The sequence below is a fragment of the Spermophilus citellus genome (genome assembly GCF_964194105.1).
Source record: "Spermophilus citellus genome assembly, chromosome: 12".
NCBI classification, from domain to species: Eukaryota; Metazoa; Chordata; class Mammalia; order Rodentia; family Sciuridae; genus Spermophilus; species Spermophilus citellus.
This window is the reverse complement of record NC_138198.1, coordinates 86,311,782-86,338,109: the sequence shown is the minus strand read 5'-3', so window position 1 is coordinate 86,338,109 and position 26,328 is coordinate 86,311,782. Positions and strand designations below refer to the sequence as shown.

Sequence of the window (26,328 nt, the reverse complement as noted above, 5' to 3'; positions counted from 1 at the left end):
ATTTCAAATAAAGGTTTGGGGAAATTTTTTGTTTGCAACCATAACTGGCTAAGGAAACATGATGTAAGTAAATGTTTTGCATTCCTGAAATGTTCCTGTGTCTATAGTGATCAGGTACTGAGAAGTTGATTTCAAGTTCAAATATAATTTAGCGATTGCCACATGGTGCAGAATCTTTCCACCCCTACACTCCAAAAACCCAATCAGACAAGTGGCCGTAATCTGACTCCTAGCACACTGAGAGCTGCAGGGCAGGCAATGAGAGCTGCACTCTGGCCAGGGAAGGCATGAGTGACAGACCCGCAGCAAGGCGGTGGGGGTAAGTCCTTCTTTGCCTTAAGGCAACAATGTGCAGGGCCAAAAGATGAAACTCTTTTGTTGCAGATATCTGTGCCTTCTTATGTAGAATCTAGAAGGCAGCTCTAAGGTAGACGGGTGGTTCTTTTAAGTCTGAGCACTGAGCAAAACCAGAAGAGGAGGAGAGAGAAGGTAGAAGAAAAGGGATGCCTTTTAGCCAAATTCTCCACTGAAAGATTTGTGAGAGCATGGAGAAATTACTCTCTGGAGGTAAATCTGTCTGTATTTTTTTCATCAGAAAAATTACTTACCCAGGGATTCAGCTGTCCAGGAGCGGATGAGGCTGGGCATTCAACTAGAGAGTAATGTGTCCGGTTCACTACCACCCGGTCACATCAACAAGTCCTCTTTGTTCTGGGGCAAAAGAAGCAAAGCAAATTGTGTTGATCCATTTCCAGTGAGTGTGAACCTGTAAGAGAACATTAATGATCGTAAAGGGGGTTTGAGTGACACTGGAGAGCCCTCGCAAGGCCACAGGTGAACCTTAGGGTTCCCAGCCAACGGAGGCTGCTTACTCTGCCTAGAAGGAGATCAGATTGGTGGTGGTGGTGGTGGTGGGGGGGGGGGGGTGTTGTTTTTGCTTTTGTTTTTCTGTTTTTAGAAAAAGGCTAAAAGCACCCTTAAGGAGTATATGTTTTGTTCTTAGAGTGTTGTGTTTTTTAATTTCTCTGGCTGATGAAAATTGGAAGCTAGAAAAGCAACTGAGTTTTTAAAATTAAGTCCCTGGAGAGGTAGACAGGTGTGTGCATGAGCAGGGACAGAACTCCTGGAGGGGCTGAAGCAAGGGGTGAAGGGGTGTCGCTGGAGGCTGGAGGCTGGCCTTCTCCAGGACCGCCTCTCCTGGGTGCTGGCCTGCACTGTTGAAAAGGGACTGTTTCCTGTTCACCCAGTTCCCTTCGCTTCCTGCTCTGTCCCCTTCTTTTCTCCCATTCAGTCCGGCCACACACGACAGCACCTGGGGTAGCACCTTTGCCCCTTGGTCATCCAGCTACTGGTGAGTTCCAACGTGACTCTCATGACTGCCTTTTCAGTTTGTGAGTTCTCTGAGCTTCTCCCCCTGTGGGACAGCTTTCATGCCTCTCCTAGAGTGCCCTCGCTGGCCCGTCCCAAGTGCTGTTTCCATCTCCTGACATTCTCTTCCTCTAGGGAGGGTAATGTCAGTGTTGTCCCAGCAGGGGTTTTTCATAATTACAAGATTCACTTAGAGGAACTCACCTGGGCCAGGGACGCTTGGGGTATGGCTGGCTCTTCCCTTTCTGAAGCCAGTCCTTCCTTTATCCTGCCACCCAGAATTGGGCAGATAATGGGTTTCTTTTTCCAAGTTAGAAGCAAAGCCTCATATCAAACCAGAGGCTGAGGGGAGGTGCTAAAGGTGAAGGGAAAGTCCCCCCCAACCCCATCTGCTGCCGTATTTCCTTACTGCCTTCACAGAACACAGGCTCCTGGGGACACTAAGTGATGGGGGGGGGGGATATTAGGAACCCACCATGTGTCAGGGGGAGAAGCTGTAAAAGTTCTAATCTCTTGTAAGTACTGGGCATCTTTGCCTAACCTTTTGCTGTCCTCTGTGGTTAGATTCTTTGCTAAATGCTTCCTATACTTTTTTGCTCTCATGATTATCACAGGTGAGGGATAAGAGCAAATGTGTCAGCTAACCGGGTAACTGGGGTTGCTGTCCTCCCAAAGGGGTATCTTCTGACACTTTTTGCCAGAGAGGGCTGGATGTCAAGAAGACCCCAGAAAAAAAAAAAAAATTCTTTCTTTAGAGCCTTCTGCTCTGAAGACCAGTGTCCCCTGCCACACCCCCTTTTCCTAGTCCTGAGCTCTGAGCTCTGTCCCCTAGGGGCAGCAAGGTAACCAGAGCGCAGCTTTCTGCGTTCCCAGCCACCAGGAGCCTCTTTGGGTTACCTGAGGGGGACATGGAACACTAGGAGGGGCTGCCAGTCCTCTCCTAACCTTTTAAAAGCATCGTCACCCCCTACTTCCCCTTGCCTCTGCACCGGTCCCTGCAGACCCAAGGCGTGTGCAGGTTCACTTGGCCGCGCCCCCGCCCTGCGAGAGGCATCCAGGTTCCCCTGGGGCCTTGGTTGTCCGTTCTCATGCACAGTGTCCCTTGGCAGGCTCCCCTCCAGGCTCCCCGGCTCCTCCTGCTGGCAGCCGGCTCCCTCCTGGCGCAGGAAAGAGGAGGGAGGGAGTGTCCCTGTCCCAGCCAGGCCCGGTCTGTTCGCACCAGGATGCCAGTCACCTTACTGAGACCTTCTCCTTCCACTAATTTACCTCTCAAAACAGGGTCTTAGGCAGTCCTGGCTCCCTAGTTGGCCTCCCCTAAATCCACCTGCTAGGAGGAGGCGGGACCACTCTACAAACCCGTCTCAAAAGGTCATCTTGAAGCTACAAAGTACAAAGCTAAAATAGACTTGCCTGTTTTTCTGCTTTATGTTCAGAATATAAATAGCATACAAGTAGCACAAATTTTAAATTTTGTCTAAGGGAATTAACTATTTTATTCTTAATATTTTAAGCAATGTGGGAGGCTGAGATAGGAGGATAGCAAGTCCAAGGCCAACCTGAAACCCTGTCTCAAAATAAAAAATAAATTAAAGGCTGAGAGTCAGAGAAATGCAAATCAAAACCACCCTAAGATACCATCTCACTCCAGTAAGATTGGCAGCCATTATGAAGTCAAACAACAACAAATGCTGGAGAGGATGTGGGGAAAAGGGTACTCTTGTACATTGCTGGTGGGACTGCAAATTGGTTCGGCCACTTTGGAAAGCAGTATGGAGATTCCTGGGAAAGCTGGGAATGGAACCACCATTTGACCCAGCTATTGCCCTTCTCGGACTATTCCCTGAAGACCTTAAAAGAGCGTACTACAGGGATACTGCCACATCAATGTTCATAGCAGCACAATTCACAATAGCTAGACTGTGGAAACAACCCAGATGCCCTTCAATGGATGAATGGATTAAAAAATGTGGCATCTATACATCATGGAGTATTACGCAGCACTAAAAAATGACAAAATCATGGAATTCGCAGGGAAATGGATGGCACTAGAGCAGATTATGCTTAGTGAAGCTAGCCAATCCCTAAAAAACAAATACCAAATGTCTTCTTTGATATAATGAGAGCAACTAAGAATAGAGCAGGGAGGAAGAGCAGGAAGAAAAGATTAACATTAAACAGAGACATGAAGGGGGAGGGAAAGGGAGAGAAAAGGGGAATTACATGGAAATGGAGGGAGACCCTCATTGTTATACAAAATTACATATAAGAGGCTGTGAGGGGAATGGGAAAATAAACAAGGAGAGAAATGAATTACAGTAGATGGGGTAGATAGAGAAGATGGGAGGGGAGGGGAGGGGGGATAGTAGGGGATAGGAAAGGTAGCAGAATACAACAGTTACTAGTATGGCATTATGTAAAAATGTGGATGTGTAACTGATATGATTTTGCAATCTGTGTTTGGGGTAAAAATGGGAGTTCATAACTCACTTGAAGCTTATGTATGAAATATGTCAAGAGCTATGTAATGTTTTGAGCAACCAATAAAAAAAAAAAACTTTTAAGGAACTTTGAATTTAGACGGTTTCCTTTCTAGGAATAATGCAAATGAATAGTATTTGAACATTAAATCAAAGGAGACTAGAATAAGGAGCTCTTGACCATCAAAGAGATTTTCTAGAAGCATTCTTTCTTGGTTTGCCAATAAAGCTTGGCAGCCCCTCTCTGCAAGACTACAGGCCCTGCCCCTCACCTCTAAATTTATAAACTCTTCCAACTGAAAGGCTGGTTTGGTGACTTCTGACTCCCGTTTGTTTTTCCTTTCAGTAAGTGTGGACCTCTGTGTAGAAGAGAGAGCATCATGGTGGCTTTCAAGGGGGTGTGGACTCAGGCTTTCTGGAAAGCAGTCACAGCGGAATTTCTGGCCATGCTTATTTTTGTCCTGCTCAGCCTGGGTTCCACCATCAACTGGGGTGGAGCCGAGAAGCCCTTACCTGTGGACATGGTTCTCATCTCCCTTTGCTTTGGACTCAGCATTGCCACCATGGTGCAGTGCTTTGGCCATATCAGCGGTGGCCACATCAACCCTGCTGTGACCGTGGCCATGGTGTGCACCAGGAAGATCAGTATCGCCAAGTCCGTCTTCTACATCGCAGCCCAGTGCCTGGGGGCCATCATTGGAGCGGGGATTCTCTACCTGGTCACACCTCCCAGTGTGGTGGGAGGCCTGGGAGTCACCACGGTAGTCTCTTAAACTCTTCTTTGCAGACTAGGACTCCACGGTGCTTTCAGACTCTGATGAATGACACCCTAGTGGCCAAGAGACATTCATAAAATTGATAGCTCTTGAATGACTTGAAAATAGCCGAGTCTAGGTAGCACAACCATGATTTTGGTTTTTTCTTCTCTCTCTCTATCCCGATATCTGTACTGATTATATATTTATCTTAAGGCATTTACAATTATTTATTTATTCGGTTGCAGAAGAAATTATTTTATTTCCTCTCATGTTCATGAGATTTAAAATGATCTCCATGAAGGGTCACACTTAAAAAAAAACAAATTGAGCCAGGTACAGTGGCGCATACCTGTAATCCTAGCACCTTGAGAGGCTGTGGCAGGAGGATCGAGAGTTCAAAGCCAGCCTCAGCAAAAGCGAGGCGCTAAACAACTCAATGAGACTCTGTTCTAAATAAAATACAAAAAAGGGCTGGGGATGTGGCTCAGTGGTTGAGCGCCCCTGAGTTCAATCCCTGGTACCAAAAACAAAAACAAAATCAAATTGACATTTGATCCTTGTTTTGTTCTTCACTGATAAGGAATAGCATTTGTTATCTCAGAACCAAGGTTGATTTTATATACACACAGACTCCTTAAGTTTCAATTGAGATATATATTAATTCATTTAAACTTAATAAATGGATTTAATCATTGCTAATAAAATTGTCTCTCATGAAGTCTTTAATAAGTGCAGCAGTGGCACATTTAGCTTCCTTTGTAGAAAAGAAAATTCAGCACAAACTCCTACTTAGTCTTTATAAAAAGTAATTATCTTCAACAGCCCAAAATGAGTGTAAATTTATTCCTTCTTTTTGGAAGAGGGAAAGGTCAGAGGTCTCCACTGGAGATGGGGTAGAAGATTCAAATTAAGATTATTTTCTATATAGAAAAGAACATGCCTTTCATAATGATTTGTAGTCAGAGAAATGTACTCTTGCTTCACTTCCAATGAAATGTTTTTCTCTCTTCAGGTTCATGGAAATCTTACTGCTGGTCACGGTCTCCTGGTGGAGTTGATAATCACATTTCAGTTGGTGTTTACTATTTTTGCCAGCTGTGATTCCAAACGGACTGATGTCACTGGTTCAATAGCTTTAGCAATTGGATTTTCTGTTGCAATTGGACATTTATTTGCAGTAAGTTTCCAAGTCCATTTAAATAATTGATCCATCTCATTTATCCTCACACTAGAGCTGGCCCAAAGAGGTTGTGTTTTACAGCTATAGCTCTTTAGAATCCTGCCTTGTCCATTTTAGGTGGTCATTTTTGCCAACTATGTGATGAGAATGTTGATATAGTAGCTAACATCTTGAGGTTCTTCTGACTCCACAAATAATATAGCAAATTGCACGGGACCTGCTTGCAGCCTTCTTTCAGCTATGTCTGACCCTGCTTTCTTTTTTTCCTATAGATCAATTACACTGGTGCCAGTATGAATCCAGCTCGATCCTTTGGACCTGCAGTTATCATGGGAAATTGGGAAAACCACTGGGTAACCATAATGTGTACAATTCCTGTCTTCTTAGAGTTGAGGATAATTATCCACAAGGCTTTCTTTTTTCATTATCTGACTCACTTGTTTCTGTTGCATTTCCCCCAACTTTGACTCTGGCTTTATTGCATCTTTCATAAAGACTAAAGAAAGTTTAGCACAGATCTGCTGCAAAACATCTCATCTTATATCTCTTCTGGGCCTGCAGTAATAATCTTTCTTTTGAATGCTAGTCTGAGCACTGTATCTGACAGGCTGCAGCAGAATACACCGCACAGGGAGGTTGCCTATGTGGAACAAATTAGAATGAGAATGGTGTGATAAATATGGTGTTTAAATAATTGAAAGAAAAGCGATCCCAGAAATAAGAGAAAATAAATTTATTTGAAAAATTAAAAAGAAAGAAATATTTAAAAGCACCATCCTTATCAAAAATATTTACCTTTTTTTGTTTACAAAAGCATAACCCAATTAATAGTATGCGAGTTGGAAGCATTTGAACTACAGATGGTGCAGAATAAATGGTACAAATGTTTATGCTATTATCACCATAATCATAGCTGGAAAAATAAATGACTCTCAGAAAAGGCACGCTTTTCAATCTCAAGTCTAACCTACTTATTAATGAGGTGGCAATGGTTCCAAAGAATTATGAGCTCCATATGTAGATACCATGATCAAATTTGTTTCCATTGGAATTTACAGCAAAGGAATTTAAATCTGGTGATTGATTCATGAGGCCTTCATGAAGGCCATTCATACATTGACTTAGAATAACCAATATAAATAGAGACATTTGTAAGCCAACCTAAATTGGGACTTTTATTGTTATCATATGTTGCCAATATTATTTTACATTTTTTAAAAAATTCATGAATATAGCAGAATATGTTATTTGGGTTTTGATCTTATGCATATGGTGGTTACTGACCTAGTCACACCCACTCCACTGTGGTGTAACATTGCAAAGAAGAAAATATTGCACAGTTGCTACATGTATTTGCTTTATAAAAAGTGTACAGAGTTTTAAAAAGTAATTTGTAATATTAAGTAACAATATGAGAGCTAGTGTTCAAAAGCAGAATTTTGGACATGACCATGCAAAGACTTGGCCAACAATGCTATATTTAAGATTGGTCAGGCTGGGGATGTGGCTCAAGTGGTAGTGCGCTCGCCTGGCATGCGTGGGGCACTGGGTTCGATCCTCAGCACCACATGAAAAAAAATAAAATAAAAGATGTCGTTCCACCGAAAACTAAAAAATAAATATTAAATAATTCTCTCTCTCTCTCTCTCTCTCTCTCTCTCTCTCTCTCTCTCTCTCTATCTCCCCCCCTCTTTAAAAAAAAGATTGGTCATTTTGCCACTGATATTTCCATTTACATCTCAAAAGATTTGCTATTTTATGACATCAATCTTACTAAAAATGAATGTCCACTTATAGAAGTGGTTATGTGAAATTTAAAATCAATTTAAGGTACATTTGTAGACTAGAAATACCATCAAATTACAAACTGTGATTTTTGTATAACAACATAATTTTAGTTTTCTTTATACTTCTACATATTTTCTATATTTTTTGCACAAAAAAAACCTGCAAAATTTAAAAAGTCACTTTAAAATACATATTCCTTCATTTTGGAATAGTGACTTAGCACTGAGATTTGTTTACTTTTGAGAACATGCAGCTAGCTGTGCCCTTCATAGGTGTTTTGGGAAACAGTAGCAATTATTTAGCATTGCCTGTTCTCCTGTGGGATTTGGAGCCTTGAACTGGTACTAATCTAATGAGATCTTGCCAAAGGAACAAAGAGCAAAGACATTTAGAGGAGGTCTCTCATTTCTCCTTTAGAGGGCATGTAGAAGATAAAAAGTCACCTACAGGCTTTTCACATTCAGGATAAGGAGCTTGGTTCTTCTAGTCAATCTATGCAACAGTTTCTCTGTTAAGAACATGTGTTCAGTCTCAGCTTAAAGCTTGAATTTTCTTTAGATTTTACAAGGAGGCTGCTAAGAATGATTAATTTCCAGAAGCTGTTTTAAGCAAGAAACATTTATCACATTTTTGTTCAAGTGAAAGAAGTATTGTAGTAGAAAACCGTATAATGGTTCAAAAGAGAGGTTTGAAGTTAGACCTGAAATTATAGCTCAACCACTTGCTAAGCATGAAATATTAAGCAAGTTTCTTACCCTCTCAGACTGTCTGTTGTCTTCTCTATAAAATGCAGATATTAATAATAAAATCTATCTCAAAGGTTACTGTTAGAATTAAATGAGGTGATACAAGAAAAGTGCCAATTACAGCAGCTCAGAAAGAGGGTTCAACCAACAGGATTTGTTTTCTAAGTGAACCTGTTGAAAGTGCATCTAATACCCTACAGCATATCTGTACTCTGAAACAATTGTTGTGATTCATTCAGACTCAAAACTTAGTTTATTCAAGGCATATAAGTGATATGATAAAAGCTTTATTTATTGCATTTCTGCAAAATTGCTCGACTGTGACTAGCTATCATCCATAAATACAGTCTCTATTCACCAAGCCACCATGAAAGGAGAACTCTCTACAATAAGAGAAATGAATAAACCATGGGGTTTTTTATTAAATCAAATCACTGGATTTTAAAGAGAAAAAGTAAGGAATGTGAGGAAAATAATAACATAAACAGTATAGTCACCTACATCTTTAAATTATCTAAGAAGCATAGGATGGTGCTGGTTACTATAAGCTGGGACCTATTAAATAACTTTATCAAGATTATTTCATTTAATCTTCACATTATGTCTGTATTAGTATAATCCCCGATTTGCAGATGAGGAAATTAAGGCATAAGAAATTAAGCCACAGATGTAAGCACTTACAAAATTACTAAGTGACAGAACTGGGATTCTATTTGCCATGCTCTACTGAATAACTAAAGCCCCAAAAGATTAAACTGTACTATGATCTTGATTATGCAGAAAACCAAAGTAGGAGGGCAATACTGAGTAAATAAGAGAAGTACTCTCCAGAAATTCCTTTTTTTTTCTAATTTAGTTGAACAATTCCTAGTGTTTTTATTTAAACAATTATCAGAAGATGGGGAAATACAATTAATGAAAGGAAGACAAGAGAGGAACTAAATTTTGTCTTCCGTTCAAATGTTATTTAATAATTTATGAATTTCTATTGTGGATTGGGCTATGTTCTTTGTTCCTTGTAAATGCCCCTCATTTTTATGTATGACACATTTTCTCTCTTTAATTTAATCCAGCTGAATTCTGTACTCATGAGTTGTTCAACAGAAAAGCTTTCTTTACTCACACTCTATCCTTTTCCATCTTTCCCCCAGATATACTGGGTTGGACCAATAATAGGAGCTGTTCTTGCTGGTGGTCTTTATGAATATGTCTTCTGTCCAGATGTTGAACTCAAACGTCGTTTTAAGGAAGCCTTCAGCAAAGCTGCCCAGCAAACAAAAGGAAGCTATATGGAAGTGGAGGACAACAGGAGTCAGGTGGAAACCGAGGACTTGATTCTGAAACCTGGAGTGGTACATGTGATTGACATTGACCGGGGAGAGGAGAAGAAAGGGAAAGACCCATCTGGAGAGGTATTGTCTTCAGTATGACTAGAAGATAGCACTGAAAGCAGAAGAGAACCCTTAGAACGGTCCTCAGATTTCCTTCCACCCATTAAGGAGACAGATTTGTTATAAATTAGACATGTGCAGATTTGTTATTTCATATCATATTACTCAGTCTAAACAATAAATATTTCGTTATTTACCAAGGAGGAAAGGAAGAAATCTATTGTGAATTTCAAAAAAAGAAGACTTTTTGGAACTATATATCTAGCTTACCTAGGTATAGAGTTTTTTGAACTTTCATTAATAACCTATTTAAAATGTATATCAAGATTGGGCTAAGTCTTGCCTTACAAAATATATAGACACACCTATCAAATTATTTCTCCTTTACCAGACTTGATATTGACAATTCTCACTTGAATTTATTCCATTAAATTGAGTTGAATAATGACAAAATGCAGAATGTCACAGGGTCATGCACACTTGAGATAAAATACATCAAGGTTTTTTTTTTATGGGCAATCTCTTATTTATAAACTACCTCGGCAAAAGGATATTAACAAGGATCATTGTTAATTGTTTCCATTCATATTGCAAATACTGACTTTCAAACCCAACTCCAATTTATTATAATCCTTCCTCTTCCTCAGTATCCAAGGTAATGTGGAACTAAAGTCCAGAAATTGGAAAAGAAAAACATTCTGAAATCCTGCATATTTATTAGTTTCATCTAATAAAACATCCCAACCATAAGAGACACCTATTTGGATTCAGAACAAGCATGTTTATGAAATCTTAATGGGGGTGGGGAAAAGTTACCATCATGCAAAAATCACAAGGCAAAAGGAAATCTGTATTCTGGTATCAAATGGTTGATCTGTTTTCAGTGCACATCCTCAAATGCACCACACAAGGTTAACAATCTAAACTTTTAACCACTAAACCACTTTGCTTTTTTATTTAGTTTATTGGTAAAACTGGGGGTTTTGTTTGTAATTTTGATTATCTCTATGTAAATGTTAGCAGAGACAAAGTTTTGACAACAAGAACTTAACTAGTTGGTATTTTATTGGTTATGGGTCCTGAGTCCTGCTCACTCTAGAAAGTGTGGATTTGTTCTGCCCAGGCCCAACTCTGCTGCTCCCTCACTTCTTGTGACATTTCTTCATAATCTTTACTGCAAGTGCAATGATATTTGAGTGAATTAAAATGTATGACAGACAAGGCAGGACATGGCGGCAGCATAGGAAGGTGACAACATCTAAACAGTTAGTTTTCAAAGCTATTTGACAAACCTTTCATTTGTAGAGATATTGTACCTAAGATGTCTTTAATATATTTTTATTACTGACCAGTTTACTTGTTAAAAATAATTTGTTTTTCCTGTACTTCTTTGCTTTTTGTTCATAGAATGTTTTCTGAAAACCCCAGTTCCTATCCTCTTAACTGTCTAGTCTAGACTTCATCTTAGACAAAGAGCGGCAAATGTCAATTTCACTGAACAAAAGCTGGTAGTAGAAAAGCAAAGACCCATCACTGCGAGGAATGGCTTGTAAATAGCTCCTAACCAAGGGCTTTCTTCTCCCAAGATAGTTCCAACCCTGTGTCTCCTTTTAGTGTTAATGGCAGTTGTGTGTCTGTGGCTGCGAGATAATGGACCACTATTAAACCTGATTCTCTTTGGTGCTAAGAAAGAGTGATGCTCAAGATTCCCCCCAGCGTCCCCAAGCCAGTGTGATGCCTCCAAGTGCCCCTGGCATATTTCACAGCAGGTGCCTACAGCACAGGTCCTTTCCTCAGGGGCACAGGGCAGGGCCACACCACACACTATGCCAGGGACAGGGTGGCACCCATAGAAACCAGGGTGCAAATCTCCCAAAGGTGGCTTATGCCCATTATTTCAAATGTTTGCACAATTTACCACTAAAGATTTAAGATCAGGGTGGTTCAAAAGGTAATACCAACCATCAGCAAACATGTTAGTTCAAAAATAAATTTAGTTAACAAGGAATAAACAGATTTCTGAATACGCTTACAAAATACTGGTTTATTATCATTTTTATTCTGCCATATGGTTTACTACATGTGCACTTACTTTTACACTCACTTCCAATTTTGGCATTCAATAAGTTAGGGATTTAAATAGAAGAGTGAATGATGTTTTTTGTTTCCTAGCAGCTGGCAGAGCACCACACACATAGTAGGTACTCAAAACATGTGTGTGAATTAATAAAAAGGTATAAATCTCATATGGGGCTTAAGAATGCAAATAATTTCCTTTTCATCTTCATTTTGCTCAATGTTTAATAAAAGCATGATTCCCTATATTACTGAAGTAAGGCAATATAAACATGGAAATCATAGTGTTTTTTGCATTCTACTACATTTAGGGTAGGAAGTGAATGAAAGCTTATGCGCTCCTTTTCCCTGCATGTGAGACAACATATTTTGTATTTCACTCAAGGCTCTGCCAGTAAAAAGTAATGAAATTGTACCTTTCTAATGACATCTATGCAGCAGGGGTCTGCTGCCTTGTAGATGGCACCAAATTATCCAAGTGTATTAGCAGACTACGGGCTTTTTCCTTTAATCCCTTCTTATTAATGAAGTGCATAGTGCTGTTCCCAAGAGACTACAGCTGACAGATACAGAGAGAAGAGATCAGAGAGAAAAAAAACGGGAAGACATAAATGAATTATACCCAGCCATGGAACAATGCCAACTGCCTCTTCCCTCGGGAAGAACACACAAACACCCCCAAATCAGAAGGTGCTCCCTACACTGAAAATGCAGAGTTGATCAAAATGGGAAAAAAAAAACAGAGTCTTTCTTTTTTAAAAATTTTTGAGGCTTTCTTAAAAACTTAAGAGCCCAAATTGTGAATGTATATTTCCCCCTGTTGAAGCTGACATTTTCTTTCCAAAGTCTTAAGCTTTTTATACTTGGAAGAAACTATTTTCTGGCCTCTAAATAGTTGTTCCTGTCATTTGACACTTTCCATAAGTTCTCATGAGCATTTTTCTGCTGTAGCTCAGAGGCACCACTTGGAGCTGCTGCCCAGTGTTAAGATTTTACAAGATTAGAAATATTTGGAAAATACATATGATGGAAATGAGCTGTCTGTTTTATTGGAGTTCTGATTCCAAACAGCATAGAATATTCTTCTAGACCACGAATCCAGGCAACATGTGCATTGGTTGAAACTCCGTAATAGGGAAACTCCAAAATGAAATAACAAACGCAAATGCTAAAATTAATCTTGGCAAGGTCCTTTGTGGCAGCATGTGGATACCATCCCCACACATGAATAGGAGACAGATAAACTGCCTCTGTAACAACTGAAGACGGCAGTCTGGGCTGAGCAGACAACCTCATCCAAAAAATACAAAAACCAATATAAATGCTTTGCCTATGCACCATATAATATGTGAATTCAGAATATTTTATACCTGATGGTAATTGTATCTCCCCTAATATGTTAATGGCATGAAAGTTATCTGGAAAATGTGGTTATACTCTGGAAAGTATAATGTAACAAGAATCACTTTCTTTACCTCAAATTTTGTGAGCTTGCATTTGTGTTTTAATACTTTTCCAATCACTGAAACTGCGCTGACTTTTGAACCCTGTGATTCCGAATTGAATTAAATGGAAGACATTTAATTCAAGAATCAAAAACCGTGGCCACTCACTTTTCCAAATGACTACTGATAGCCTGTGAAAATACATATCAGGTAAATATTATACAGTATGTGCAGTGAACACTAAATTGAAAAGCAGTTACAGCGTTACCTGTTTATGTTGAAAATCAAAGCACTAAAAACTACACCTAATTTATACAACCATTAGGATGTATCTCAAGATTCTCTTCAGGATTAATTAAATCAACATGCAATTTATGAATATATATACATAATTATTTATCACTTTTATGACCCCAATCACAATAAAATTGTAATTCACGATGAAGTAAGGAGAATAGACTGAACATATGGTTATATTCACAGTTATTTATTAACTGAAATGTTATTCCAACATTAGAGCTAATGTTAAAAAGATTTCAACTGTAATGTCTAATATTTGGAATAATCTATTAAAATGTTAGCATGGTGGTTGACTTCCACAAATCATGTTGCATCTCATACTACTCAGCTTGTGCAAATAAACTTTCAAATGTTTTAAAGGTAAACTTGTGTCTAATGGTGTTCGAAAATCCATTCGTAGTTTTTGCAAGTTAGAGTTGATGAGATTCCTTTAAACTAAATAGGAGGTTTAGGTATTTGAGTGTAATTAGCACCAAATGAAATGGTGGCAGAATCCACAAGATCAAATGTAGTTTTTTGAAAGCCTGTAGAGTGCACACTGTGGTAGGCCCTGATATAGTCAGCGAAAATTATGCTTTCGCAGGCTTAATTCAGGATGTCTGCATCTATGCAAAATGGACCATGGGATATCAACTATCATTTCAATGAGCCTAAGAGTGAAAACTCAACTGCTGCTAGTATCACTAAATAAATGATCCATCCAAAGGGCACTTGGCAGATTCTGCCTACCCAGATGGATAATGTAGGCTCCATGAGTACTGGTTTTCCCTCTTGGGTTCTTGGTTTGAGGGCCTTCTCAATTTTGAGAGGTTATAGATGCTCAGTAAAGGACCGAGGATAATCATTAATGTAAGGTGCAACCTATCCGACGCAGTATCAATGATGCCTAGGAGCCAGTACCTCTCAGCGATTGTGATATTGGAGTGAAGTTATTCGTGTGAGTATCTGTCTCTTTCGCCAGAGTCTAAACTCCTTAAGGGCTAACACTGTGTTTTATTGTCTTTCCCATTCTCATGCCCAGCCTTAGTCACTGAGGCTTGACATTTCACTCAGTAAGTTCTTGTTGCTGGGCGTGGTGGTACACTCCTATAATCCCAATAACTTGGGAGTCTGAGGCAGGAGGATCACAAGTTCAAGGCCAGCCTCTGCAACTTAGTGATAATTTCAATAACTTCACAAGACCCTGTCTTAAAATACAAAATTAAAAAAAAAAGGCTGGGGTTATGGTTCAGTGGTAAAATGCCAATTACCCAAAAGACAAAAATAAATAAGTTCTTATTGTATGGATAAAGAAATTAATGACTGTCTTACAATCATTAGGAAATGCCGCAAAACACTATTCTTCAATCTAGGTTTTTTTTGTTTTTGTTTTTGTTTTTGCTACATGATTGTATGGTAAATATTTGAATTCTTATAGTTGCAGGTAAGATCCAAAAATTAGCTGAAACACCAAAGAAAAAGAGAAATACACACAAAGAATAAAACACTAATTGGATTTCTGAAATTTATACCCAGTGTGTAAGCAACAAGACATATTTTCATTGCTCTATTTAGACAATGCCCAGATGTTAGATGGAATTTAGCTCATTGAGTATTTCAGCAAGAAAACTATTTTAACAAGCATGGAAAGCTGGAGATATAATATCAGACTGCTTTTAGATAATTACCCTGCTTGGAAACTGTCCAAAAGAATACATCACCTGAATTAATTCTTAATATTTTTCAGTTTTTCCACTTCTTGTTTGGGTTTAAGGAGACATTGAGTACCCTGAAAAGCTGAGCTGAGTTCTTCTACCCCCACATATTCAGAAGTCTCTGAGAAAGCAGGACCCTGATGTTTATAACCTTTTTGTGTATTGCAAGGATAACACATGGCTAGTGTACAGTCAATGGAAGGTACATGGATGCATGGATGGGTGGAGAGAAGAAACACTCTGATCTAGAGGTATTACTTTAATCTGTGAGCAAAAGGAAATCATAACCTGTATTCCTTTTTCCCCCTTCAAGATCCACTTTACACAGAAAAGCTATGGATTATGAAAATATTAACCAAGGGTAAGAAAGGAAGATAAAAATGAATTAATTATAATGATTATCAGTTATTAGCACATATATACGGGGCCTTAGCATTGTTCAATATCATTCTCGATCATTATAAAGCATGTATTACTATCATTCCCATTTCCAAAGATAAAGAAACCAAGGGTCAAGGGCAATAAGTAAATTACCCCAAATCATATCTAATAGCATAGCAGAAACTGGAACCCCAATTAATCCCAATCCCCCACATAATTCCCCTAAATCACACAAAGTTCTCCCAATCGTCTATCAACCTTATTTACCATTGGCCACGTTTCCCTTCAATAAAAAATTCTTATTATATAGACTTCTCATTGTACCACACCACCATGAGAAAATAAATTAATTAATAAAACACTGCAGCCCTAGAGGAGGTGTTACAGACTTTAGAAAAAGTATCAGATAAGAGATGGGGGATGGGGTTAACGTTACTATGGATTTACTCGGAACTTCAGATAATTTGGGAAATGGAGGGTTTATTTTTTCTTAGGAAAATATCATCCAAGACCACTATTTAAGATTTTTTTCACTGGATCCAGGAAAGACTCAAGTTGAGGATTAATTGCGTATTTGAATATTTGCTCAATCTTCTGCATTTTAATAATAACTATGTAGCTTTCCATTGTCCAGCACCTGTTCTGCACTCATAGGAACCTTATGAGGTAAGCACTGCTCATAATACTGTAGGTATGTTCCCTGTTTTACAAATGAGGAACAAGTCTAAAGGTAGATAACTTCTTCAAAGTCACAGGGCACTTGTGTGATAGAAATGGCATGGGAGGCCAGGCAGCCTGTCTGCTGCTCTCTGCTCTCAGCCACCACCCTGCAGGGTCTCTGTGCTGGGCTGTTTGTGGGTGCCAGTAGTGCCAACTTTCATTATCTACTTTTTCCAAACTTTGATTTTTCATATCCAATGGAGATTGCAATACTCTGGAACCTCTCAGTTGTTGCCGACCTAATCTGTGATTATCGTTTTGACCACCTCTGAAGGAAGATTTAAACGCTCAAGTGCAAATGCCACAAAAATAAATCAGCAAAACTCACAGTGTAAGTTTATTTTTGAAAAGGACTTGAATGCTGAAGAAAACTCTTCACTTACTAATTGTGATCAAAGGTGGGACAGAAAACTCTTACACAATATACTGTCCACGATTTGCTCAAAACTAGTTCTTTAATTTACCTAATTGGACAATTTCTCTTTGCCCTTCATTGAGGCTTAATCCCTCATCCCAATTTGCATTGTCAATAAGTATATTAATCCTTATCAACCTATTAATCACCCAATCCACATGGACTCGAGTGCCCATTTTGTTCACGGATCTGTAGAGGATTCTAATAAGTTAAATATATTTATCACACATCTATTTGTTTTAGTGAAATATTAATAAGGACATCAGTAAATGTGTTTGGCAATAATCTGAGCTACTGTATGACTACTTACCTCAACCAGCCTGTAGAGTTAAAAGACTGCTTATATTTTATTTAAAAAAAAATAAAACAAAGCAAAGGTATTTTTGAGTGGGTGAAATTGTAACCTTGTCACACTGGCAACAAGTTTGGGAAATAATTGGATGGAATGACTGTTACCAGTACTTTCTCCTTCAATAAGAAAAAGATTTGTCTGTCTAAAATAAGACTGAATGTACCTATTACCTCCTTGTTTCTAGACTGCAGGACTGTAGCCTCAGTCCCAAAATATGTCAACTCCAGACTGGCAAAAGACACAATACATAAATAAATCTTTAAAAATGTATTACCAATGACAATGGAAAATTATTTGCTTAAATTTTAGGCTCCCAGAGGGGGAAAAAGAAAAAAAAAAGGAAGAGGGAGAGAGAAGGACACTAATTGCTCAGTAACAATGAAATAGGCAGAGAGGGTCTCCTAGCTCTCCTGCCCCCATCCCCAGAGCAGGAATTACTAAAACAGTAATTGCCCCTGTACAGGGAAAAGTCCCTGTGCTAAATCAGCACGCTCTTGTCATCCTCTATTGTAGTTAGTGCCCCAAAGAGAATTGGGCTATGCATCGTCTTTGACAAACATAAACCCTTATCTCAATTTTAATTGTTAAAATGTCAGGGCAAGAGAAATAGTTAGCCCTTCCTGTAGGATGAAAGGACTCACTACATCTTGATTTTCAGCCATGAAAGCAAAAGCAAAGCAAAGCCTCCCCCTTTTCTTTCAAGAAATCTAGTCCCTAAAATTTATTTCTTTTAAAAAAAAAAAGGTTATGAGGCTAAATCTCATGGCTCCTGGAAATACTTCACCATATTAAGCTACTCCAAGGTTTCAATGTCAAAACTTATCACAAAGGACTTGAGTTTTATCTCGTTGTTCCAAAAGCTGATATTATGGAAACAGTAGAACTGAAGAATGAGAGCAGCTGAGATTTCTCTAGTGACCTGCAATAAGGAAGAGTTGAGAAATACCAATATAGATTATTCAGCCCTGTGGTGTTGGTACATTGTGGTTAAATCATTCATATTCTTTGAACTCAAATAAAAAATCCTCATCAAACAATGATGACATTTTCATCTCATCAAAGTTTAATCATAAGAGTATTGTAATTCTGATTTTCTTCACCTCAGTTCAAATTGAAAGTAATTGTCAGACGTCATTTTAATTCTAACCATTACATCCATTCTTCCATGTTCTCCCTCATATTATTATGGTCCATTTTCTTTTCTAAAAGGCATGTCATTTTTTTCCTATTATTCAAGCAGTTTTAAAAGAATTTTGTCACCTACTTATAAATAGTACACTTAAGGCTCATTTTAAAACACATTTGAGATAACAAATTAACATGAATGGAGAAATTTTCCTTGAAACACTGAGAGACATGAGTGGTAATAAGTTCTCACTATTGAATTGTTTGATGTTGGGAAACCACTTAATTGCCTGAACTCTTGATTATTTAAAAAAAAATTGAAGCAAACCCCATTACAGACTTGAAATGCACAAAAGCACAGAGGGAAATACACACTTGTTAATTTTCTTCCATTTGGGGCTTAGGGGGGGAAAAACTGTTTTATTTCCAAATATCCTGGAACCTAAGCTGAGAAAGAAAGCAAGTTTACCCTATTGAGAGAGAGTGGGTAGACTCCTTCCTTTGGACTGCAAAGGAGTCCTAATCACCACTTTCAGGGATATATGGAAAGCCAGTGTGTTTGTCAGCTTTTCATTGCTGTGACAAAGTAACCTGAGAAAAACAACTTAAAGGAGGAAAGATTTATTTGGACTCATAGTCTCAGAAGTTTCAGTCCAAAATGGGATAGCTCTATTGCTTTGGTCCTAAAATGAGGCAGAAAAATCATGGCGGCAGGAGCATGAGGTAGAGCAAAACTGCTTCATGGTAGCAAGAAAACAGAGAGAAAGAGAGAATATAGAAAGAACCAGGATCAAGATATACCCTTCCTGGGCATTCCCCCACTGACCTCCCTCTTCCAACTAGGCCCCTCTTCCTACAGCTTCCACCACTCCCCAATAGTCCATTCAACCCCTCAATGGATTAACTGATTGATTACATCAGAACCCTCGTGAATCAGTCACTTTCCAAAAGCCCCACTTCTGAATATTGCTGCTCTGGAGACCAAGCCTTCAGCACATGAGCCTTTGGTGGACATTCCAGCTCCAAACCATAATAGCCCACAACAAAATCTAAAAGGGCTACAGGGATTTGGGATATGTATGTGGCTTTTTCTATATTTTCCACAACAGACATGTATTGCTTCCAGGACCAGAGGGGACAAAAATGAATGATATATTTAAAGAGACCTAAGAGGTCTCATTTAAATACATGGGTCAGAGAAGGACAAAGAGTACATAATGTGGGGTCGGCCATCAGAGTGCAGTGTCCCTGCAGACACCAAAATCTGCAGGTGCTCAGTCTCTTTATAAAATGACATAGTGTTGGGGCTGGGGTGCTGACTCAGTGGTAGAACGTTTGCCTAGCAGGTGTGAGGCACTGGGTTCAATTCTCAGCAGTGCATATAAATAAATAAAATAAAGGTCCACTGACAACTTAAGAAATTAAAAAAATAAAAGCAGGCTATAAAAAAATGACATAGTGTTTGTATGTGACCCACGCACATCCTCCCATGTGCTTTAAATTGTCTGTAGATTACTTATAATGCCTAATACAATGTAAATGCTCTGTAAGTAGCTGTTTTTCTGTATTTTTAGGTAATAATGATAGGGACAAAGTGTGTACATGCTCAGTACAGATGTAATGTTTTTAAAGTATTTTCAATCCTCCATTGGCTGAGTCCCTGGACATAGACTGTATGATTTGGAAAGCCTACTGTAATTCCATTGCCCTCCTCAGTGGCTGGTCAAAGAAATGGCCTGAAAATAATTCATTGAAAAGGGAGGGGAGGGGAGGGGAGGGGAAGGGGGATAGTAGAGAATAGGATAGACAGCAGAATACATCAGTCACTAGAATGGCAATATGTAAATCAATGGAAGTGTAACTGATGTGATACAGCAATCGGTATACGGGGTAAAAATGGGAGTTCATAACCCACTTGAATCAAATTGTGAAATACGATATATTAAGAACTTTGTAATGTTTTGAACGACCAACAATAAAAAAAATAATAATAATAATTCATTGACTGTCATTTGAAAAAATATTCCCTATTCTCAAAAGGGGGTTATGATAGATTTATTGTGAAGTTGACCATCATAGTTAAAACCTCTTGTTTGTGTGTACCTTTTTTTTTTTTTTTTTTTTGATAACTGGGATTGAACTCAGGGGCACTCAATGATGGAGCCACATCCACAGCCCTATTTTGTACTTTATTTAGAGACAGGGTCTCACTGAGTCGCTTAGGACCTCGCTTTTGCTAAGGCTGACTTTGAACTCAAGGTCCTCCTCCCTCAGCCTCCCGAGCCACTGGGATTACAATGTGCACCACCATGCCTGGCCTGTGTATACCTTTTAAATATAACATTGCTGTTCTTTCCCATTGCAGGATGAAACCTACTCCCAATCCCTTGAATTTGGACTGGCCACCTTGCTTTGATGAACAGGTAGTGCCCTGTGGGTCTCTAGGCCTCAAGAGTTCTTGAAGTTTCAGGTCTCATCTCCTTGGGAAACGGCCTTGAAACTGCCACTTGGGGAAGCCCAATGTAGTCAACTGGGGAATGAGAACTCATGGATCAGAGAAGCCAGCTGCCCAACCATCCAGCTGAGGCTTCAGGGAATAGGGCTATCTTAGACTATCCAGCCCCAGGTGGCCACCAGCCAACTGCAAGTGAATGAGTCCACGATAGAGCCGCAGCAGAATTTTCCAGCTCAGACAAACCCAAAATGCCAACTTACAGAATCATGAGCAGGTAAAACAGTGGTGGTTTTAGAATGTGAAGTTTAGATGTGGTAGGTTTTGATGCAATAATGAATAACGGATAGACACAAGGATGTGTCCAGCCTTTGAAGGTGGGTGTGTGGAAACAGTACCTGGCTCTTGCTGCCATTCTGACTCAGACCTGTCACTTGAGAAGAGCAGAGCCGAAAGAAGAAATGAACTTGACCTTTCACATTGTCACTGAACTGCTGAATTAAACACCCTACCTCTAGACACCGTGGTGTGTAGCGAAACAGTAAAATTCCCCATGGTTTAAGTTCTTTTGAGTTTTTCCCTTGCTTGAAGAGAAAAATATCCTTCATTGGATTTTCATCGATCTTAGGATAAAATTGAAGCCTGTTCATGATCTGGTCCCTGCTCATCCCTCATTTCTCTTCCTTCATATTTCAATATCGACCCCTTTCTCCTCCTCCTACTTCCCTGCTGGTCATACTTGAACTTGGTTCAGTTCCTCAAATGAGCCATGCTCCCTCCCCACCCCCCTCTCTGTCTTTACATGTCCTATTTTTTCTTCTTCTTTCTGGAACTCTCTATTAAGCCACTCACAATGCCTTCACCTTGATTTTCACTGTTATAAAAAAATGTATGTGGTTTACATAACACTTATTTAAATAGTTCTACAACATTTGCCCAACTGTGTCCACCCATTTTTCCCTCCTCCCATAACGTCAACCACATTCACCTATTGTAACTAAATATTTTGGTAATTACCTCTATGTTTCTAAATAATAGATTTGTGCTGCCACTTGCTGATTTTGTTAGCTCTTGGTTTTAGACATTTATCTATTGACCTGACACTATTAAAGAAGATTTATTATCTTTCCTTGCTTGTTTCCAACACACGAATATATACATACATGCCAAATCTCGAATTTAACCTTGATTTCTTGTTTTCCTTGCATGAGTTTGTTTTCCCTGAAGCTATAAATAATCTTGCATGAGTTTGTTTTTCCTGAAGCTATAAATAATAAGGTCTTTTCCTTAATTTTTATGTATTTACAGTTCAATTCCCAAATTCTTCATCAATTATCTAAAGTTCCTCTTAATATGTTCAGATATAGCAAGAACTCTATCAGTTTTACCTACCTAAAGAAGCTTCTTCAGCCGCCACAGTGGTTGCACACCTGTAACCCCAGCTACTCAGGAAGCTGAGGCAGGAGAGTGACCTGTTCAAGGCCAGCCTAGGCAACTTAATGAGACTCTGTCTCAAAATCAAAATCAAATCAAATCAAAATGGCTGGGGGTATAACTCAGTGGTGGAGTGCTTGCATAGCATGCATGAGGCCCTGGGTTTGATCCCAGTACAGAAAGAAAGAAAGAAAGAAAGAAAGAAAGAAAGAAAGTCAGTCAGTCCCCAAGAGGCTTCCTGTGCCAGTCTAGATGGGTGGAGCTAGTCACCTGGTAGATCTCTGTCACTCTGTCATCCTAGGCTCTCTCTTTCCATCATCTTGGGGATTCCTTTCCCATATTCTTTCTCTATCCTTTTTTTTTAAATTTTTGTTCATATTGATGTTTGATTTTTAGTTTTGTGGAGTATACAAATTTTAAAGGCTTCTGACTCCTAGTCAAGAGAAAACCTGATGCCTCACTTCTAGAAGAACCACATGCCACCCACTTCTGAGCTGTAGACTCTGAGAAGTTGAGTCAGAGTTCACCTTTCTCCTCTTTAGCTTAGCCTTCAGTTCTCTTTCATCCTTCCCATCCATCTTTCTGGGTTACAAAACTTGATAGCTATTGCCTCCTTTTCTGTTTTCCTTGTCCTTTGGAGTTTAATATTTTTTTTAAAAAAAATTACTTTATAGTAGTTTGATAGGATCTCAGAAGGAAGTGGAAATATTTAATCTGGCAACTCATCACAGAAATCCTCTCATCTCTTCTGCTCTTCAAATAGTGTTACTTCTTCTGTGAATCCTCTAGAACTGAGAGCAGACAACTCTGTTATGTGCCCTCTGTTAACACTCTTGTGTTCCTCCCGCCAGATATGTGGTAGTGGGTATGAGTGGGACCAAAACACAAATTTATTTTTGCCTATTTCTGCCCCTTTCAACTTTCTTAAGGAAAGCCATCTTCCTCTGAACCTGTAAGGAAGGTTAGCAGATCCCCACGAGTTCCTGCCTTCTCTCTTGAAAAAAGACATTCATTCACAATACCAGATTCACTAACTAGAAAGTGTTCTACCCGAAATATGTAGCCGCTCCTCAATCTTTCTTCAAAATTAGGAATTATTCCCTTCCTCCTTGCTATGACCTATAGTTGGAGCTGCCTGATTTCAGGGAGGAGGCTGTGACCAACTTCTGCCCTCTCTCTACTCTCCTCCTGTCACTCTTGACAGTGGCCCACAATAATACTGAATTTGCTTTTAGTTATTTTAGTCCCTGTTCTCCTATTTCAAATGGTTCAGGTGTTTCCCTGCACAGAAAGTCTAATGAAATATTCAACTGGGGAGATCTCCCAACATAATAACTGCAGGCAAGGAGGAGAGGAATCAAATCCAGTTGCCAGATTCAACAGATAAAACAATGATGATCAGGTGACTGATTATTTGGGTCTGCCCAATAATTAAAGTTGACCCTTCCCCCCTTAGAGGTGTGTGTGTGTGTGTGTGTGTGTGTGTGTGTGTGTATGTGTGTGTGTTGTTTAATCTGGGATTCCCATTCTCAGGGATTCTCCTGCAATTCCCAAGATAACCTGAAGGGGGTGCACTGATCTGTCATGCTTACCATCTGCCCTCACAGCAAGCTTTAAGATGGTTTCAGCTTGAACCTTCCTCCCCATGAGTAACATTCCCACATCCTCTGTACTGACAAACTGTAGGCATGCAACTGATCCGTATACAACATGGAAGCAGTTCATCAGCCTTTCTGCTGCCCTCTAGTAACAGTTAGATGCATGGTGATCTGCAGTCCTCAAAAACAGCAAGCTCTGGGCTGGAATTGTGGCTCAGTGGTAGAGTGCTCACCTAGCATGTGTGAGGCACTGGATTCAATCCTCAGCACCATATAAAAATAAGTAAATAAAAATAAAAGTATTGTGTCCACTACAACTGAAAAATATTTTTTTAAAAAAAGCAAACTCTCCAAATAACCATATTAAAGGTTTGAGGTGACTTTTAATGTGGTATCTCTTCCCACTTTACTCCTTGGGATAAAAGTTGGGAACTTATCACATCATTTCCTGCTAAAGAAATTCTTCTGTCTCTTCTACAGACTTGTCCAGTCTTACACAGGTGAAGAGGATAAAAGGTAAGGAACTGTCCTGGTATATAAATCCTACATCAGGCAGAATTTGCATCACATTGACTTCAACTCCCCATGTCTATTATATCACCGTCTTAATCAAAAGAAAGGCAGAAAGAGTTTCAGTTTCTCATTTCTTGTTCACTTTGTCACTTATCAGTATCCACCCACTACTTCGCAAAGCTTGTTGAGGGTAAGGAGTCATTGAGGTAGCTTCAGAATGTGGCACAAGTATATTACATGGATAGCCATCTATACATATTGATTGATTGATGGCTGAAAGAATAAATTAATCACGAGTGGATTTCTGCCTTGGACTGTGATACAATAAATGATCAGTTATTTCTCCTCTCCTTAATCAACAGAAGTATGAGTTTCACTTCAATTTGCAGGTGTAAATTAAATAGAAGTGCTAAGTCTTGAGACAAATTACCAGTGAAAGTCTTTAAAATCTCTTTTTTAAAAAAAATTAATGTGAGGTCCCTATTCTCCTATTTCAAATGGTTCAGGTGTTGCCCTGCACAGGAAGTCTAATGAAATATTCAACTGGGGAGATCTCTCAGCATCATAACTCTGTGAAAATACAATAGCTTTGTCTCATTTCTAAGAAGAAATTGAAGCTAGATTAACATGAAATTAAGTTGGTTAAGGCCTCTTTTTATTGTTCAAGCCAAGTGCAACATGAAAAGTAAACAAATTATATTCCTATTCTAAAATTCTATGATTCTATGATATGAATAATGGAAAATAATTTGGACTTCTCAAATACTTCCAGCAATAATTTTGCAACTTCTAATTATAAGCATTTGGAACATATTATATTAGAATTTCATTACTGAATCTTTCCCACAATAATACTGAATTTGCTTTTAGTTATTCAAAAGAGAGTGAAGCAATCCACAAAGGGTTTTTAAAAAGATTTGGAACAACGTAAAATTTACCTGAAGTAAATATCATCTCAAATATGTTTTCTTTCTAACTTATTAGTTAATGAATTTATCATATGTACCTCAACCTGCTTCTCAAAAGGATTTGAGGTGAATTTCAGTTTATAAAAGGATATTCAGGTACATAGGACAAAGATAGAAATAACAAAGGATATGGACAGAAAGATGGTTGCATATATAGAGTCAAAAATAGGTATTTACTGCCCTTAAAATTTGGCTCTGAAATTTCTGAGCTTGAAACAAAGGATAAAATGTAATGGTCTGTGTTGAAATTGCTATAAAGTTTTTAGAAAATGGATTTTCAATAATTACTATTTTACTTTTTGTATGAAATTCCAGGAATAATTTATCCTAAGTCTTTATAAATAAAAATTTGATGTACATTGAATGTCTATCGTGTGCCAGGTACTTTCCTAAGCTCTTTATCAATAATTTAATCCTTATAAAAACATGGCTAGTCAGGCACAGTGACACACAGTCCCAGCGGCTCAGGAGGCTGAGGCAGGAGGATTGCAAGTTCAAAGCCAGCCTCAGCAACGGCAAGGTGCTAAGCAATTCAATGAGACCCTGTCTCTAGAAAAGACAAAATAGGGCTGGGGATGTGGTTCAATCCCCACTAACCGCCCCCAAATAAAAGAAAGCATGGCTAGGTGGATTATTATCCCTGCTTCACAGTTAGAAAATAAAGGCAAAAGGAGATAAATTGTCCAAGATCACAGCCCAAAAGAAGCAGTTGTCACCTAACCCAGGTAATCCACATCCAAAGCCCCTGCCTCTGAGAGCCACACTGATGTAAAATCTTCTCCAGTGGCTCCACAGGTCACCAATAAAGTGTCCATGTCTCACATCAGCGCTCAGGAGATGGTGCTGGCTTTTGATTTACCCTCAAACCTTGATACTGCTGAGTTAGAAACATTGAGCTTAATGGTCCTCAAACCCCACAACCCACTGAAGTTTCTCCAGACCCCCTAGACTCATGTATGTCCCCTCTCTAGTTCCTGGAGGCATTGTGGCTCTATTCTTGTGTCTGGGAGGCAGTGAGGCAGAGCTTTGGGCAGTGAGTGGAAGCAAGATCTTGAGCCACCAAATGAAGAAGGGGACTGGGAAGGAGGAGGAGGAGGAAGAGGAGGAGGAGGAGGAGACAACAACAATAACATTGGGTTTTGTCTTT

General features: G+C 39.1%; 1 protein-coding gene across 5 annotated transcripts; it reads left to right on the top strand.

Moving 5' to 3' along the window:
* Positions 1–215: 215 nt before the first annotated feature.
* Positions 216–13,888, top strand: AQP4 (aquaporin 4). 5 transcript variants are annotated; one of them, XM_081262588.1, is made up of 6 exons: positions 272–319; positions 1,292–1,351; positions 4,192–4,606; positions 5,616–5,780; positions 6,056–6,136; positions 9,469–13,888. In XM_081262588.1, exons 1-6 carry the CDS (start codon positions 288–290, stop codon positions 9,745–9,747), a joined length of 1,032 nt encoding a protein of 343 aa, XP_081118714.1. In that variant the 5' UTR covers positions 272–287; the 3' UTR covers positions 9,748–13,888. The 5 variants fall into 5 exon arrangements, with proteins under 5 accessions (XP_081118715.1, XP_081118714.1, XP_081118716.1 ...); XM_081262587.1 differs by lacking the exon at positions 272–319 and adding an exon at positions 596–754; XM_081262586.1 differs by lacking the exon at positions 272–319 and adding an exon at positions 596–768.
* Positions 13,889–26,328: the final 12,440 nt, after the last annotated feature.